At 41.3% G+C, this 19,345-nt stretch overlaps 1 protein-coding gene across 4 annotated transcripts in view; it reads right to left on the bottom strand.

Annotated features, from left to right (window-relative positions):
* Positions 1-19,345, bottom strand: part of Stox2 (storkhead box 2) — a 315,854-nt gene that overhangs the window by 94,558 nt on the left and 201,951 nt on the right. The window contains exon 1 of one of the 4 annotated variants that reach the window (XM_004639772.2): positions 9,928-11,569. The exons of the other annotated variants lie outside the window; for them this stretch is intronic. Coding sequence (XP_004639829.1) covers positions 9,928-10,093 — 166 coding nt within the window. The 5' untranslated portion in view covers positions 10,094-11,569. Of the gene's footprint in view, positions 1-9,927; positions 11,570-19,345 lie in introns of those variants that run through there. 4 annotated transcript variants of the gene reach the window in all.

The raw sequence follows: 19,345 nt of genomic DNA, 5'->3' as shown, positions 1-19,345 counted from the left end.
AAGTAACAATATTCTACTTCAAAATAAAAAAAAAAAAATAATAACTTTTAAAAAGGCAGTGGATGTAGCTCAGTGTGAAAGCCCTGGGCCCAATCCTCAGTATCACCAAAAACGAAAGCCAAAGCAGCAAAGAAGGAAAAAGGCTCTTGGCTTAGAGAACAGAGTTCACTGGGATTTGCCTTTAAAACTGGCTCTGAAGGGTGCACCTTATATCACAGCTTTCCTCTGTCACATTGTATTTCTGTGTGAACCATCTTCACCACATATACAAACACAGCTACAGACTGTAAAAATTTACCTTCAATTGAAAAGCCAAAATTAGTATCTCAGATAAACTGTACCTGATGGGAGGATAGGGTTTTCCATTTTAAGTGAAGCCAAGTTCTCTTAGATTTATATTGCACAATATTATTATATTCATTATAATATTGAATATACAATGATTCTCTACAATTTTTCCTAGGTTGGAAACCCAAAGACAAATGAGCCCATTTAGATAAATGAATAATTCTGTGGGTTTTATTAGAAGATCACATACCAGAATCAATAAGAAATTGAATATTTTATTTCTGATTAAATGAATACCAAGTATTATGCTAAAAATCCAACTTAATGCTACTATGAACTGTATCTGACCCTGAACAAGTTGTGTGCGGGCATCCTTCCTCTGCATCCTCAGATGAAAAGCATTTAGGAATGACCAGTTCTGCATCATCACGTCCCAAAAGAAATAATGTAATCTCAAGGATGTATTTAGTTCTCAGAGTACCATGCACTACGCTAGTTATTTTGTATGTATTTGATCATTTATTTAATTCACATAAAAAACATGAGTAATATATATGCTAGGTAGTATTTCATCCACGTCACAGATGAGAAAACAGAGAATAGACCGATGATACAAATGCCAGTATTACACGGACAGTGTGTGTGCTCAGGGTCTTATATATGACTGTCTGATCTAAAAGCCACAGATCACAACACTCTACTGCTATGTAGAGGGGGAATTTTATGAACTTAAGGAAGAAGCAAATATTATAAAAGTGAAAAGAATCTATCTGGCATCATGGCCATCTTCAGTGTCTGGTCTTGTCCACTCTCTGGCTAAACAAATTTGTAAAATCCATTTGTAAAACTATCAAAAATATATCCATTATTTACATTTTAAGCAGCAATTACTAAATGTAGAATCATGTTTCTAAATACTTTAATTATTTGAAAATCAAATGAAATGAAAATTCCAATGAGCACACTAGGTTACAGAAAACTTCATTATAATTACAAACACTAGCACCTAACCTACAAGGGATGATTTATGTTCAACAATTGGTGGATTCAAATAAGCTATACTACCTGCGTTGGTGGCACAGTGGTAAGCATAGCTGCCTTCCAAACAAGCTATACTGTTTCACAGCTCTGTTAAAGATCCACCTCAGAATTTTTTTTTTTAAATCCTAAAACACTAGTGTGTATTTTTAGAGTCCAGTGGACACGGTTGCCTGGGTATACACTTCTTTGTTCTTTTGGCCAGCGTGAGTGTAATGAGGAAACAGATGCACCACAAGTGGCCTTCAGACCACATCTTCATCCAAGGGCTCCAACTGTGTCTGTGGTCAAAGAACAAGCTGGAATACAGAGACCTCAATGTGACTCCTGGGAATATCAGCAAGACTGCATATCCCAATATCTACACACTTATATTCCTGTGATGCATCTACCTCATACCTGCCACTCTCCAGACACTGGAAATGCACCACAGGGGAGACATGAGCCATGTCCACAAGACCTTTTCAGTCTAGAAGAGGAAGACAAGAACACGACAACAAACACCTGAATGATCTCAGTGTGTGCCTGAGGTCTGCCCTGTCTGCCTCTCCATCACAGGATATTTGTCCTAGTGTGTGTCTCTTTTCTTCTGCTTACAAAAATGCCAGTCATGTTGGATTTAGGGCTCATCTTACTCCAGTATGACCACCACGAAGTGTGGTGACTTCTACAAAGACCTCACTTCCAATAAAATCAGATACAGAAGTATCAGAGTTTAGCGTTTGGGAGGTCACATCTGCACATAACACTGGGGAACCATACAGATATAAGAGAGAGGGTCAGATGCTGGGCAACTAAAACTTTTTATAAAGGACAAATATCCCATGCAACTCAATCTCTAAGGGGACCTTAATCTTATCTCATAAGGAAATTATTTCAAAGCAAAGAGTGGATATGCCGAAAGCAATGAAGAGGCTATTATCTCTCTTAGGGAAACTAACCAGACAGGAATTTGCAGTAGCAGTGAGGAGGGGGTGTTAATTGCAAAGCTAGTTGGTTTCTCCCTCTTAAACTATGGTCATCTGAAGGATAAGGCTGCACATATATGACCTGCTACTCAGTGCCCACAGGCATCTGCCAAATATCTCTCTTTTATCTTCAAAAAGAGAAAACTTGGCCTGGAGGGTCCATTATGGATTAAAGTAGAAAGATAAATGGAGATTTTAACTGTGAGTATGAGTATGAGTTACCTAAGCCATAATTTTTCTACCAAGTAGATGTATGACAGATGTTTGAAATATCCATTATTTACATAGCTGGCCTCATCTTTTGTGCAGCTACTTGCATAGCTGGATCTCTTTTCAAACCTGTCTACAGATCCCAAAAGCACATTGTTGTTATCAACAAAGCAAGTTTCTGAATCAACGCAAACAGTAAGAAAACAAATCACAAACTTAAACTGTACTTTGCTCTTAGGGACAGAACGCTCCTCTCCAAGCAGTTCTAACCTCCATTTCTCAAGTTTTTTAAAACCTGAAGAGGACTCAAAGTCAATGGAATGCAACTGACCCTCCATCTGCTGGAAATAAAAATAACTTTAGTCATCTGTTCCCTTGAAGAAGCGGGGCATAAAGTACCCAAAGCTAAGCTATTCTCAAGTTCTCAACAGAGAAGCCTGCATGGATGACCTCCAACCTGTCCCTATAACCTTTTATATTCATTTGCGCCTACAAGACCTCCCAACTTAAACAGCTCATCTGTCACCCCAAAGCACAAATCATCTGCCCCACTTTCTCCGCTGTCTGCTTATTTACTGCATTCTTCCAACAAAAAAAATTATAATTCACCTTTATTTCCTTTCACCTCTTAAGTTCTACAAAGAATGGCCAATTCCTTTGCTCTTCCAGGCTTCCCTTTAGTCTTCCTTTCCACCTGTCCTCCCTTAGCCCATACAGGTTTGACTAAATAGGTACATGAGTTCATTTTAAGTGATAGCCATTTGAATATTTTTAACTAAGATTGTTATATATTCATTGCAATATGGTTGCAAATAAATTTAATTATCAAATGAAACCCACAATTTCAGAGAAGGGGGATTTTAAAAATTAAGTTTTTTTAAAAAAAGGTCAAAACAAAATTTTTTAAATAAATGGTAGTACTGGTCTGCCATGGCCTGCATGGGGTTTGTTCCCAAAAGGTTCATGTGCTGGAAGTTTCTCCCCAATGTATATAAAAATATTGAAAGGTGGTGGATCTTTAAGAGGTGATTGAACCATAAAGATACTGCCTTGTACATACAGGGCTTAATGCCCATTCTGTAGGAATGGATTAGGCTCATGCAATTGGATTAGCGATCTCAAGGATGGGTTGCAATAAAGAAAGAACACTCCATGTGTCTGTCTCCTTTTGCATTCAGTCAGTGATGAATCGCTTCAGCAATGTTGTAAAGCAAGGTGAAGTGGTAGCAAGGGAGCTGTCACCAGGACACTAGCTCCATGCTACTCAGACCTTCTAGAATTGTGATCCAAATAAACCTCTACCAGTTACTCAGCCTTGAGTATTATACTATACTAACACAAAGCAGAATAAGGGAAGGTGGTATACTGGCATGATTTTAAAAAACTAATTTCAGGGTAAAGGGCTGATTCTTGGTTCTGCAGTGGCTCCTCATCATCCCTTATTACCCCATGGGGTCCCCAGCTGTCTCCCTACAAGTCTTACAGGTTCTGAGTGGTCAAGTCACCCATTTATCCTGCCAGACACACTTTCCTAACATGCTCCTCTCATTCTTTCTCTCCCAAAGTCATCAATGTTTATGTGCCATGTAAACTTTACATTGACTCGAATTTCAAAAATCCAGCTGCCCCAGCTCTACGCTATTTTTATTTACATCCCAAATTTACAGTGTGGCAACTTTCATATACTGATTTGTGTTTCCAGTTTTGTGCCTTGGCTCATACCACTTCTACTAACCCCAGCCCTTTTCTTTCACCGTCTCTTCAAATCCTACACACTCCTTCAACACCTTAGCAAGTCCTCCTTGTAGGCAGCTTTTTCCAAGGGACATCATTCTCTTTTGTGAATCTGTTCCACTTACACCAACCCTACCAACCATCCTACTTGACTCTTGACTATATCCTCTTATTTACTACTTTCCAATGGCCAACTCACTGACAGCTGGTCGTGTACACCAACTGTACTGGGAGATCCCACACAGTTATAGATTTGTAACTTCTATAATTATAAAAAGATGATTCACAGTAAGGCATCAAAACATCGCTTCATGAAACTTTTTAGAAGTTATGCTTTCTCATTCACCCAGCAAACATTTACTGATCCCTGATAGATATCAAGCTCTGTGGTTGTTGACAAAATAGAGACACGAGTAAAACATATTACGTCATCATAGAAACAGGCCATCCAGAACAGGAGACACATGGGCAAACTGGTGGTAAAATGCAACATGGCCCTGCTGCTCTACTCCAAGTACAGAACAAAGTCATGGGATTCACTCCAAAGAGAGCCAAAGGAAGGATGAAAGGGAAGGGAGCAGACTCTGGTTCTGCAGGGTTAAATGTGACCTATCTGACATAGAGAGCTAGGGAGCACATGTCGAGCACTGTCACACAGGACAGCAAGATCTGGCTGAAGGCTGTCAGGATCAGAAGAAGGGGGTACAGCAGAGAATGTCACATACCATGAAGACTTCATAGTCTATACTCCATTCTTATGCACAAGAGACATGGAAATGGAAGCAACATGACTCATTTTATTTTAGGGTTAAAAGTAGCAAAAGCTCCATGGGGACACACAGAGGATGGATTAGGCTGGAGAAGAAGTCAGATTGAAAGAAAATGTAACACAACAGAAGATTTAAACAGCAGGCATATAAAGGAAGGAACAAATTTTGGAAATATTTAGGTGGTAGAAATCAGTAGCATTTTCTAGCCAACTGGTTGTACATTCCAATGTCAAAAATAGTCTAGGAATTTATTACTTAAGGAAAAGTTTATTACCTACTTTAAAAATTACCCATGCTATTTCATTCTTGTACTTCTACAGTGTAAGTCAATTTAGAGCTCACTATAGTCTATGCACTCTCACAAACTACAAGAACCTCTACTTCTAGATTATAGGCTTCTCATCATCTCTATGATTGGGTTACACACGCTCGTCCTAAACTCAGAAGTTAGTATATTAGCCCACTAGCACGGATCTAACCAGATTCTGCTCTCTGGAATTCAGCATAAACAATCTTGTACCAAAGAACATACTGTTGTCTGAATTGTATGTTCTTTGGCAAAAATCTCTCAGGCATAGAGAATTTATTAAGGCCCAAGTTGATCTGGAAGGGTAAAACTTCTAACATTTTACACAATATATTCATGTTCTTGTTTTCAAACAAAAACATTCACAAGAGTGTAAAAGATATTGAAATACTAAGAGAGGTGATCTTTTGTAAGCACATTTATGTTCTTTTGGGAAATAAAGAATAAAGTCATTCACCACTGAGTATAATATTCCTTACTTACACCTGCCTGATGAAAGCAGTCAACATGGGTAGCTTCAAATTAAAACACAGTTGGAGCAGGTAGTCTGAAAATGGATCTCTGCAAAGAGCAGGAAAGGTGGCAGGATGCTGTTTATTAAAATTTGCATATGACAATAATCTGCTAGGTATTCATCCACCATCTTCCCTCCATTGCTCTGGTCACTAGGGCAGTCTCCAAAGTGTCCATGAGTAATACAGGGCTTGAAGGTAAGGAAAGAGGATTCCACTGCAACCCGAGCAGGATTCCTCCATAGAGAAGCACGTGAATCCATTAAGTAGCAAAGGGCAAAGGGTCTTCCCAACAACTTACTCACTCGTGTCCCGAGGTCTCGCTCCTACCATTACAGAGCCACAGCACAGCCCCATTCTGCACTGGAAGCACAGGACCACAGGACTCATTACAGATGGAGGGAGGTCATGTTACTCGCCAGGGACACAGCTGGTTTGTGACAGACCCAAATTAGAATCTCGAGTGTCCATCTCCACTCCCAGAAAACTCTCTGGTCTCTTAAAATAACAGAACATGAGGAACTGGAACACACAGTCAAATGTGCTCCAGAATTAGTTTCTATAAAATGAAAACTAATAAATGAACCAACTGGTTCCAGAGCTCCAGAGGCTGAAAACAGGAGGATCACTACAAGTCCGAGTTGTGTAGTGAGACTATGAACAAAGTACATAATAGACAGACAGACAGATAGATAGATTGACAGACAGATAGACAGATAGATGGATCGAGTATCAAAATAAAAAGCTCTATGACTCTACTTTCTCATTGATAAGTAAAGCTTTTTTGTGAACATTCTCTTTAGGACAAGGAAGTGGAAAGATTATTTTGTCATCTAGATCAATAAGAATGTCCCCAAAACTCTGGTGGAATTATAATTAGAATGTAAAGAGGCACTCATCCCCAGTGCTGCTTAGAGGATAGAGTGAAAAGAAATTAAAAATTATCGGCATCATGCGGATAAAGAAGTCATAGTTCACACAGCTATAACAGAAAAGACTCAAAGAGCTTCTCCCACAAAAGCTTTGAGGCCTTGAAAGTAACTTCATTGTAGCATATGAGCATGTTTGCATATATCAAGTGTAGCACATTATACAGATTTCTCTTTCGTGGGGAGTGTTACTTTTATCTCTAGTTAATACCACAATTTCTAGCTTCAAGCAATGTCCAGAAACTACCAGTGAGAAAGTAAGATGCAAGAGGAACCAAGAACTCATTTCTTGGCCTGTGAACTTCCCTGGTTGCTGGGAGGCTTGTGAGTTCTTAGGATCACTTTGGATGTGTTAGCATGGACTGGGAGATTAAAAGCACCATAGACAGCACAGTTTTCATGACAACAGGTTTCACAGTTTTCCATCTAACTGTCTCTTTCCAGACTTTGTCAGCTTCATGTGCGCCTGATCTAACCTCTTGATCTTAAGCGTAGTTTATCTCAAAGGGATACAAAAAGTCAAGGCCAAATGTCAAGCCTACTCTATAAATCACATTTTACACTGATAATTACTTATTTGTAGTTAGAAATGGTGCTGTCTCATTAGAAAACTATCACAGAACCTTACAATTGTGTGCAGTGTGTGTTCGATAGGGATGCTGGACCAAAAGGACTGCTCTAAGTATCTATTTTTAAGAATTTCCCAGGATCTCACATTGCCCAAATTTGAAGTAAAAATTACTTCCCTTTATTTTCAGGAATATTTGCTGAAGTTATCTTAAGTTATTTAATACCTTTGAGAAGGCTTACCTTGTCCTTTGAACCCAAGTAGTTTACCCACAATAAAAGACTGTTTACTAAAAATAAAGCATGATAATACCCACAGTTGTTAAGCCAAATGGCTGAACAAACAGGAAAGAAAAAAAAAAAGTGAAAAGCTGTTTTACCTTGTTCAGCTGGTGTTTCTAAGCTATTTCATTTTCTATTTCATTTTATGTGACAAAATCTCTATATCCACAACAAACTGGATATAAGTGGATTTTCTTCACCTTTCCTAAGGAGCAGAGAACTTCTTATAAATGAGTTCAGAGTGTTGCAAAATAGAATCTATTTCTATCAATGGTCATGTTCAAAGAAGCCATATTTGGAAAGGAAATAGGTACCCACTCCCACTTATCCCCTCAAAAAAGTTGCATACGAGAAGACTCCACCCACTCTGAACATTCAGTGTAGGTGTCTTAATATTCATTATTTTCTTTCAATGTAGCACTAAAACCCACTTTCTGTCCCATGTATTAGCTAACATTTAAAATTAGAATAAATAATAACCCTCTCTCCCTTTGCAGAAACTATATTGTATCCAACCCTACAGCCCCCTGAGAGTCTAGCAAGGCACTCCACAAAATGCTGAATGAATGACACAGCTCTTCTTGTGGTCTTCTATGCTCAGCAGTAACATAATATTGAGTCTGGACAGGAAATCACCCACCTGAGACCGGTTATCCTTTATTATTACTACAAAACCATCTTACCACCTGCAGGTCAAGAGATGAAATAAGAGAATCACATAAAACTACAAGTTTCTTCTTTATGTCTTGCAGTATTGGCTGTAGCAAAGAAGTTCTTTTGCAAAGACAGAAAATGTGATCATAACAAAGCAGGGCTGAGACAGACCCAAAAAAAAGTCTCCATGGCAATGTGCCTGAAATTATTAGTCTTGTAGGTTTGTTGAAGATAGGATGGCCACATGCACTATTAGAGCTTCACATTACTGTCAGTACTGGCTCCTTAGGAAGGTAGAAAAGAGGGGCCTGCTAAGTGTGAAATGAAGACATTCAAACCCTAGTACATGTAACCCAGGATCATCTGAACACTCAGGAGGCTGAAGAATACAGCAACCACATCAGTGATTTAAATAACTTAAGTAGAAATTGTAGTTGTCACTTCCTTTATAGATTTGACTTTTCATGACAGAGAAAATCAGGAGTCTTATTGCCAAAATAGTACAACATCCTTGTGCTGCCTCATTTTGCAATAAAATGATAGCTATTTTATTTAGATTTTGTATGAATGGAAATGTGGTCACAAGACATTTTTAAAGCATGAGATACTGACCTCAGTTAAAAAGGACTTGCTGTTTTAGTTGAAAGATAGTAAAGCTAGACCATGAGTACCAACCACAAGCTTAAAACAATGTTTCCAGCTAAGGCAGGGCTTAGAAAGATTTGGTATAGCATGTGGTTTAAAATAAACCCTCGGTTCTTCCATTACACTGTATTTAGAAGCAAACTAATTCTATTCAGAAAGAAAAAAATAAATAAAAATGGCTATCTTCCACATCATTACTTATCAGTGATTAACAAGGAGAAACCACCTAAAGGTTTCCAGCCGCCCAAGTATATTATCCCCAGGTCCTCAAATCACAAATCAAAGCCGTCTCATTCTATTTTCAAAGAGAAAACGGGACTCATTCAGAAAGGCTTTTAAGGACATTGCATGTAAGATACAACCTATTTTGCAGCCTGCGCTTCCCTTTACCGTTTTGTTTGTCCTTCCTGTCTGACATGCAAACACACGACTCAGCCTCCATTCTTTCCATGCAGCCTAATTCAAAGCAACATATGTTAAATCCACGCAGAATCATGTGAGTGTTCAACCCACATACACACCATTACCCCATGGAACGCATTCAATGAGCTCCAACAGGGTTCCCTGCGTGCAAATCAGAGGAGCCTGAGATGTACACATACAGTGGAACCATCCAGAATGGTTCATGGAACCTGTTCCCTTAGAAGAAAGGGGGGCCGCTTAAATAGCCACTAAGGTAACTGGCCATAAGGCAAGAGCAAGTGAGCCTGGCGTTGCGGGCAGCGCTGGACGCAGGCTCCTGCACAAAGCTCAAGGAGGCTGCAGCGCCCAAGCTTGCAGTCATTTATCTCCCTGCAGCCCAAACCCCCGGCTCGTCCCCCCCTCCCTGATTTTACCTAACTAATAGCACTCAAACCCCATATTGAGAGGGCCTGCTGTGGATCTTGCAGAGGTACAAAATGGTGGATGTGAGCTAATTTTTCCCTCTTTCCCCATAACTTATCGCATCCATCACCGCAAGTCTTCGGCTCCAAGCTCCCCGGCCGAGGCGCACGCGGCCCGGGCCGAAACGCGGTTACCAACCTGATGTCATGTAGCCCCGCGAAGCCTGGGGCGCGAAGGCCGCGGGGAAGCGCTTGTGCAGGCGGTAGTCCTTCTCGCTGCGGGACCTCATGCGGTCCGAGGCCCGGTCCGAGAAATCCGAGCTAGGCCAAGCTCGCCGCAAGGTTGTGCTCCGGGTCTTCTTCATGGTGGGGAGGGCGACCTGCTGCCCCGATCCTGGGGCCTCAGCGCCGGGGCGCAGCGCGCTGCTTCATCCGTCTACGGCGGGCACGACCCTGGCGGACTCTGCGCACATTTTCCCAGCCCCTCCTCGTCGGCGTCTACACCGCCAGCGGCGGGTCCGGCCCTCCCCACGCCCCCCCACACCCCCACGGCGAAGGCTCCGATTTTACACACGTCCCACAATGCATTACACTTCATTTGCAATCCGCTCGGCTTATAGCTTCCAGATTCCTGGGGGGGAAAGGCACGTTACGAGGCTCCCGGGCCGAAGGAGGCGGGGAGGGGGCGGGCGGGCGGGGGCGCCGAGACTTGCAGCGTGAAGGCAATGGGAGCGCAGACAATGGCCCGATTCAGCGCAGGAGTGCTTAGCCAACTGTGAGCCGCGGCACAAAAGACCCAAACAAATGAGGAAGCCGAGGCCTCCGGGGCTGACCCTGGATCAGGCGCCCGGGAAGCTCGAGGGGCGGCAGCAGCCCCAGCGCACCGGGCGGCTCAGAGCGAGGCGCGGGGATGACAGCGTCCGAGTCGCGCTCTCTCGGGCCTTCCGGCCGCGCGCCCCGCAGTCCCCGGCGCAAGCTGGCGCTGCCCCCCCTGCAGGCTCCGGGAGGCCGTCTTCATTACACAGGCTCCGGCGGGGGACGAGGGCGCGGGGACCGCGGCAGACTCTGCAGACCGCGGCTGCGGCAGGGTGGGCTCCTGCGGAATCCAGGAAGAGCCGAGGCGTCCTGGCGACTGCGGCGCCGCGTCACTCTCTGCTCGCTCCCGGGCTCCGGGAGGCGTGCGTGGGTGCGGACGAGTGGGTGGGTGGGCGTGCGCGCCGACACGCCGGGCCCTCCGCGGGCACGTAGCTACTCGCGGGCCCGGGCGGCGACGGGAGCCCGGGCTCCTCGGGACGCCGGGGCTGGGTGCTATCCAAGGGCAGGAAACCGACAGCCGCCCAATCTAATGCTAATCACCTAACTGCCGGGAGTCCAGCCCGGATCCCTTCAGGCTTCTCATTTTCATGTAAAACACCCTGTGGCGGCGCTGGGACCTTGGCTGGTGCCACGGCGTGGAGACTTCGCTTAGCTATTTACATTTTTCGAGAACGGTCCCGCCCCCTTGCCCGGAGAGCGAGCCTTCGTGGGAACGGGGAGAAGCGCGGTGCTCAGCCTGGTGCTCGGCCTGGCCCACCTGCGCCAACCCCGAAGTCAGCCAGACCCAGAGGGCGGGGGCGCCAGCGCGAGCTCCGCGACCAACGCCTCCAACACCGAGTGCCTGCTCCTCGCCCCTCGCAAACCGCACGCTAGGGGCTTCCGGCTCTTCCTCTCTCGTGCCGCTCCCGGGTGTAAGCCTCTGCCAGCCGGCTGGGCTTCGTTCTGGTCCTCAGCCGCTGCGCACTGCACGGCTCTGCACGGCTGTTTCTGGACCCGCAACCAATCGCTACAGGACAACAATGCGCGCGGCGCACGGGAGGAGGGGGCGCTGCGCGGGCCAGCCGGGCCCTGTGCTCAAGACGCCCGGGCTTGCCGAGATAGCGGCTCCCAGCCACACTCTGCCACTGCCATTTCCCTCCAAACGCTTATTGCTCCCGTTTGGGTTTTAAAAAGAGAATGCGTTCGTGCTATACATGAACAACAAAAATCTGACTGCATTTTATTTCACGTTTGAGCATTTTTGTCATCTGTGACAAAGCAATTCAATATCATTGTTATGCTGCGATTTAATAGTCACAGGTGCCCAGATGCAGAGACAAAGGTATGAAATCTTTAAGAGACACCCTCTCTGCAGGTTTATAAGCCTCTCTACAGGCTTATAGTTTTGTGTTTTGTTTTGTTTTAACGCTGTCGGGTTCTAAATGGTTAAGATTTGGGAGTTCTAGCACAATCTGGTATTATTTCAAAACTTGAATTCTTGGAGGGTGGGAGGTCCTTGTAGAACCTGAACCACGCAGAGCGAGGAGGCGGGGTTAAGCCACAGGCGGTCTAGAACTTGGAACTACAGGTCCATCTTTCGCTATCTCGAGGCTGCCCTCTGTAAACAGGGGGATCCATCTCTTGGGACACCAGGGGTAAAAATACATAAATAAACCACTAAGTCGCAGAGGGAACTTATGGTATATTTATACTAATCAATATTTATTACTAAATGTAAACCAATTAGCTAATAATCAGTGACTTTTTAAAGTTGGGCTTGTAACCCAAACAGCACACTCTACTAAATTGTGCTCTTTAAGCCAACTGCTAAGAACAGAAAGAATTCAGCTTTACAAGCTAAGAACCATAATATAACCAAATAATTATATTAATGAACGCGGGATATACTGACATTTGGCTATCTCAGTTCAACAATTACTCAGTACCTCTCAGGAGCCAAAAGTGGTTACATGAATGGTTGTAACAGTTACGATTTAAGGCTAATGGTGACAGCCGTGACAACTGCCATACTCTTTCACACAGTAAATAATTATTGACTGTCCAGTATATACCAGCACTGTTTTGTGCTGCGCGAACAGAGCACCACACAGGAGCCCATACAATGAATGGTCTAGTAGAAGTGAACTGCAGTGTGCAAATACACACACAAATTGTGCTAATTTCTATGAAGGAAATTTAACTCATATGGGAAATGACAGTTCAGCTGGGACTTACAGCTTGGGGAGTTATCCAAGCAAAGAGTGGAGGGAAATGGCATGTTGGAACAGGAGAATGGCCTGTGCAAAGGCTCTGGAGTAGGAAAAAGCCTCCACTTCTGCAGGAACAAATGAAAACGTCCAGTGTGGCTGGAAGTGACACACAGTAAGAGAGGTGTATGATGAGGTCATGGAGGGAGGGGAGAGCCAGATCATGCAAGGACTTCCAGGCCAGGTGGAAGGCTTTATATTCCATTTCAAGAGAAATGCAAAGTATTGGCAAGGAATGTTAGCATCACACTTGACTTAAAAAGAAAATAGTTAACTGTTCACTTGAAAACATGAGGCTGGGTCAGATGTCGGAGAAAAGTTATAGTTCCAGCCAGCCAGCCTTGGAAGCAGACATCACAATAGGAAGAAGAAGACATGCAGTGGCCAGGGCCAAACAGCCGACAAAAGCCTCAGCCTAACTTTGGCTGGGTCAGCTGACTGGGATCAGGCTGTAGAGTAAAGTTGGTCAGTCATTTATTCATCCAAACCAGGTAATGATGTTGAATGGTTATAAAGGAAAGGCACCAATCTAACAGCACACTTTGGGACCAATCTCATGAGAAGAGAATGGAAATGCCGAGCCGCTGCTAAAGTCAAACACAGGGCATCCACCTGTGTCATGGGAGAATGGCCTTTGGTCATATGTCTGGACCCACAGGTCCCTAGTCCCAGTTCAATACTCGGCCTACCTGAGCCAGTCATGTATCTGGGACTTGGACTGCCTATCCAGCACACTCAGTTTTGTGACCCCAGTGTTTAATATTGGGAAAATTTAGGATTGAATAAGGAAATGATAAAGCAAGTTGATTTTTTAGCAATAATGTTCTTTAGTCAGGTTTATGAACAATTTGTATGCTTGGTATTTACACATCAGACAGATTAGTACCACTAATTAGATTTGCTTTATAATTCTAATTTAATTATATAACTGATCTTAGACTTATAATCTTGAAAGATAAGGATTTTTTACTTTGAAATGCAATTCATTCAAAAGGTTAGTTTGTTAGAATTAAAACAGCTAAATTAATTTAAGTTATAAAAATGTAAACTCATGAGGGTAAAAAATATGCTGCTCTATTCACTGTGGCTCATTGTTCTTAGTTTAGTCTTTATTGTGGCTTTGGTGGCTTCAAAGCCTAGTGTATATTTGATGATAAACCAAGGCTTTTATGTCCATGGAAAGATCTAGGTTGGCCCAGGGAGATAACTCAGTAGAATAAGTGCTTGCCTTACAAGCGCAGGGTCCTGAGTTCAATCCCCAGTACCGAAAAAAAAACTAGGTTGAAGCCATCCCACTCTGACACATTAACTGCTTTTAAAAAATTAAATATATGAAAGATATGGTATTACATCAAAAGAAAAAAGATAAATTTGAGCTTAATTAAAAATGTAAAAATTTTTGTGTCAAAAGACACTGTTAACAGTGTACAGGACAAGCCAGAAGATGGGAGCAAATATTTACAGATCAGAATTCTAATAAGGGATTTATAAGTAGAGTACATAGAAAACTCCTAAAATTCAAAACAATAACAAAAAACCCAAATAACAACCCAATTCAAAAATGGGCAAAGAACTTGAGAAACTATTTCTTGAAAGACAATATGCAAATGGTAAATATGCACATGAGAAGATGCTCCACATCACTAATCATTAGAGAAATGCAAATCAAAACTATAATGAGATACCAACTCATACCCATTGGGAAGGCTATAAAATAATAGATGTTGATGGTAATAAGAGAAATTGGAATCCTGGTGTATGATTGGCAGGAAGGCAAAATAACTCAACCCCTGTGGAAAACAGTATAGTGAGTCCTCAAAAAACATATAGTTATTGTATGATCCAATAATTCCACCTCTGGATATGTGCCTAAAAGAAGTGAACTAAGGTATCAAAGAGATATTTCTATATTAATGTTCATACTGCCATTATTCACAAAAGCTAAAACCTGAAGCAACATGAATGTTCATCAATCAGTAAACCAAATGTAGTATACCAGGGCATATCACTCAGCCTTCAACAGGAAGGAAAATTATGAATTATGATACAACATGGATGATCCTTGAAGACATTATGATACATGAAATCAGTCACAAAATATGAGTATTATATGGTTCTACTTATATGATGTACCTAGAATAGTCAAAATGACGAGAGATTAGTAGAATGATGGTTGCTGGGGTTGAGGAGGGCTAAGCAGAGAATTTTAATTTTACAAGACAGAGTTATAGAGATAGCTGGTGGTGTTCAATGCTAACATGGTGACATTTAACTTCACTGAACTATATGCTTAACATTGGCTAAGATGACACATTTGTGTAGTGTATTTTACTTCAATAAAAAACACAGTTGATTGGTAAAAACTAAATATACCAATTTACAAATGTAATTTAAGTATTTAACAGAATGTATTTTGGGTTTCTAAATGGAACTAACTTGAGTAAAGTGACTTTACTCTTCAGTTTGAGTTGATCAGATGTTTTGCAAAGCCCCAAGTTATCATTTTTAATTTTATCATTTTAAAAATAGCAAATTTGGGCCAGGTGAAGAGTGGGATTAAAATGCCTACTTAGGCCGACATAGGGGGTGGGGGTTCAATCCCCAGCATGCCACGCTAGCCCTGCCCCTGGGCATGCTGAAATAGAGATTGAGACGAGGTATGGTGGTGTACTCCTCTCAGTGCTTGGGAAGTTGAAAAAGGGAAGATTACTAGGAGTCCAATCTGTGTAGTAAGACCCTGCAGACCCTGTACTAAATACACACACACAAAAAAAAAAAATGTGTATCTACATAATCATGTATATATACATATGTTCATACTGTGGCTGAGGACAGTAGTGAGAAACCTATGACACACATGCCACATTAGGCTGTTTATATCACTGAAAGTTCTAAAATGTTTGCCTCTGCTGGCCTACGATATTTTAGCCTTCTAAGGCAGCTGCTAAGGTAGCTGACCAGGGCACATCTGGAAGATAGGTTGTTATCTTCCTTAACCCAGCCTCCCAGCTTCTGGCTACAGTTTCATCCTAGAAAGCTCTAGCACTGGCAGTCTTTCCAAGAAGATGCCCAGCACTTGGGTGGACCCCAGTGCACCTGACTGTGGTCACACTGTTGGCATTTAAATGTACCGTTCAATGATGCACCTTTCGAGCAAGTTTGAAAATGTGTTCAGATGCGTAATGTGCTAATAAACATTGTAAATCTACCCAAAAATACTAATAAAACTCTGATCACAGGACCACTTGTTGTTGGACCACATTTTGAGAAATAGATCTAGGCAGGTGGATGTCGAAACATCCACAGGATAAAATACATTCAAGAGAACACTGGGGGAAAAAAGAATGCTGTAGGATGATGAAAATGTCTGTATATTGCTCTTTGCATCCCTGTCATTTATCCCAGTTGATTTTCTCTTTGTCCTGTCAGTATGAACATAATCACTTCGACCTCTCTCCTGACAGTGCTATAAGGAACAATGGGTAACAGTGAATTCTGTTCCCAAAGACAGTAATGTTCAAGAATGGAGGGATTTACAAAGGAGAAATGACTCCTGAGGTACCTGAGTCTTTTGGAGGACTGTTGATGGGTAGATTGGTACATAGTCATGAGGAGAGGAGGGCAGAAAGGTCTGGGGATGCCAACAGAGGCAGGAGTTCATATCCTCCTGGGCTTGCCAAACAACAGTCTCTGTGTCATTCTGTTCAACTGTAATGGCAAAATGCCTCGCTTAAAAAATTCTAGTGAGAATTTGAGGTAAATATATAAATGACCCAATTCAGTGCTAGCCAATAAAAGACACCATGAACAATAGCCAATTTCATTACCATTGATGACTAAAGAGGGAAGAATATTTTAAAAATTGAAATTGTATCTAGGTCCTTTTTGTTCACCCAAGAGAGACCCATTTTATATCCTGTTTTTTTTTTTTTTTTTGGGGGGGGGTGTTTGGTTGGTTGTTTTGTTTTGTTTTTGCAGTACTGAGGATTGAACTCAGGACCTTGTGATTGCCAGGCAAGCATTTATTCTACTGAGCTATTGCCCTGGCCCCTTATTTTATGGTTTAAATAAGAAATGTGCCCAAGGATTTGTGTATTGAAGCCCTGATCCCCACTGTAGCAATATGCAGAGGCGGGATCCAGATTGTGAGAGTGCTGACACTGGGGACTCACTCACAGATGAGTAGGCTATTAGGAGACTATCAGAAGAGGGACACGGTTTAAGAAAGGAGGTCATCAAACTGTTAGAAGTGCTGGTCATTTACTTGCCATTCCAGTATTTATCTTATTTTTTACTCTTAGTACTTCTTTGCTATCATGAAAACTTTTTCTTAGTCCAATTGTTTTGAAACATTTAATTTTCTGAATATTGCTTAATCTTAATTTTTGTTCTAAGATTTATACTGTATCTTTGTCTTCGAATTTATTTAAAAGACATTGTATGATATCTTCTAGTATTAGAAACTTTAAAAAGTATATTTCCATTTTCTGTTGACTATTTCTTCCCTGTCTTTTATACACACATACACACATATATATGGGGGAAAAAATATGTGTATAACCCAACATAAGATTGGTACTGTTTCATAGAAATCTGGAATGACCTTTAAATAAGGGTCCATCTAATATATTTTTATATAGTCCTGCATAACTATCGTATTGAGAGCTCTTTATTGTTCATCCAAGAGCATGCTGCAACTTCTCTTGCCTTTTGAATTATGCTCTTTGTTATTTCCTATAGGCTACTTCTGGAGATATTAAAATATTTCAAGTTTGTATAACTAGAAAATCTTACTTTTAGTTTTCAAAGGTATGTTTGCTAAGTATAAAATTCAAAGAGGGCAGATCTTTTCTTTCAGTCCTTTAATAAATCTAGTTTTTTTACACACTTTAAATGTCTTTGCAAAAGGTTCATTTTTCTTGGAAATATGGTATTATAAGTTGAACTAAATTCAGAAATTTTAAATTTTTTAAATAGTTATTGCCTACTCCTTTCTACTTTGAGAATTCTAATTATATGAATATAAGTTTCTTGGTTTTGACACAGTGAACTATTATGACTGATCTGTAAATTCTTTCTTCATTTTTATTTTGGACAGTTTTTATTGTTATATTCAGTTATGTTTGTAATTAATTCATTTTCAATTTGCAATCTATTAAAAAATTTAAAAAATAAAATAAAGGCCTAAGAGACTCTTAAACAAAAAAAAAAAAAAGAAAGAAAGAAAAAGAAAAAGAAAAAGAAAGGAGGTCAGGGGATGCGGCTGCCTCTGAAGAGCATGTCTCGCTAATGACCATTTTTGCTGTCACATTGGTTCATGGCTGCCACCCTTAGTCCACGAAGCTCTCTGCACCATGATGCTCTGTGCCATCACAGGCCAGAAGCAAAAGAACCAAGTAACTGTAGCCTGAAACTATGATCCAAAAATTTTCCCATATTGGTCACAGCAATGAAAAGCTAACACAGTACCATATATCAGAAGGTCCAGAAATACTCCAAGTTAGTAATATTGAGCCTATGTTGAGTTAGAAGTGGAAATACACAGTATCTACAGGCTGGGTTTACAAAAAGCTAGAAGAAAACAAAAACTTGTCCAGCTAGCATGTGTTTAGAAGCTATGACATTCAGTAAGAATCAAGAATAGAGATTTATTTGAAGAGTGGAAATAAAACACAAGTATACATGAATAAACAGATATAAATGTACACACATGGGGAAAAATATAGCATTAGAGGTTATATTTTTCAGCCTTCAAGAGAAAGAAAATTTTGGTGCGTGCTACAAAAATGGATAATCCTTGAAGATTTTCTGCTAAGTGAAATAAGCCAATCAAAAGAGGATAAGCATTGTGTGATTTTTCTTATATGAGAGAACCAAAGTAGCTCGAATCAGACACAGAAAAGCATGGTGGTGGTGAAGAGCTGGAGGAGCTAGTGCTTTGTGGCTCCAGAGTGTAGGTCTGGGACACAGCAAAAGTGCTGCAGAGATGGAGCTGATGGTCACACAACAAAGGAAGTGCACACAATGCCACCAAGCTGTGATGAAGATGGTAAATTTTGTGTTGGATATATTTTAGCAGAGTCAGAAAAATACGAAGAGTAAAGTCCAAAGAACAAAGTCCCAGTCAAGGGGCGATGTGTGCTGGACGGAGGGGGAGTCGTGCATTGAGCTTTCTAGTCTTGCTTGCAAATGATGTGTCGTCTGCATCACCGCTGGACACAAAGCTGAGAGCGGCTCATCAGCACAAAGCTAACTCAAAATCAAGCTGGCAGAGGCAGGTTTGGCCCCACTATTCTTCGAAAATGGATCATTCCAATCTGCATATGAATTTTAAGAGACCTGGTATAGAAAAGTTTCTTTCTTAATTTCTTAAAATTTATTCATACTGACAGTAATACTGCTTAAATTTTATATTAACAAATGCTGCATTGGAAAGCACATTGCTCCTAATTTTAATGTACTATTACTAAACGTACCAATAATTTTTATAGCTAAATTAAATCTAAATCTTCATTTTCTATTTAAAAACCCAAATCAAACTGAAAACTCCACATC

The sequence above is a fragment of the Octodon degus genome, unplaced genomic scaffold (genome assembly GCF_000260255.1).
Source record: "Octodon degus isolate 3935 unplaced genomic scaffold, OctDeg1.0 scaffold00114, whole genome shotgun sequence".
Classification (NCBI taxonomy): Eukaryota; Metazoa; Chordata; class Mammalia; order Rodentia; family Octodontidae; genus Octodon; species Octodon degus.
Note: the sequence above shows the minus strand (reverse complement) of the source record. Positions and strands in the feature narration are given on the sequence as shown.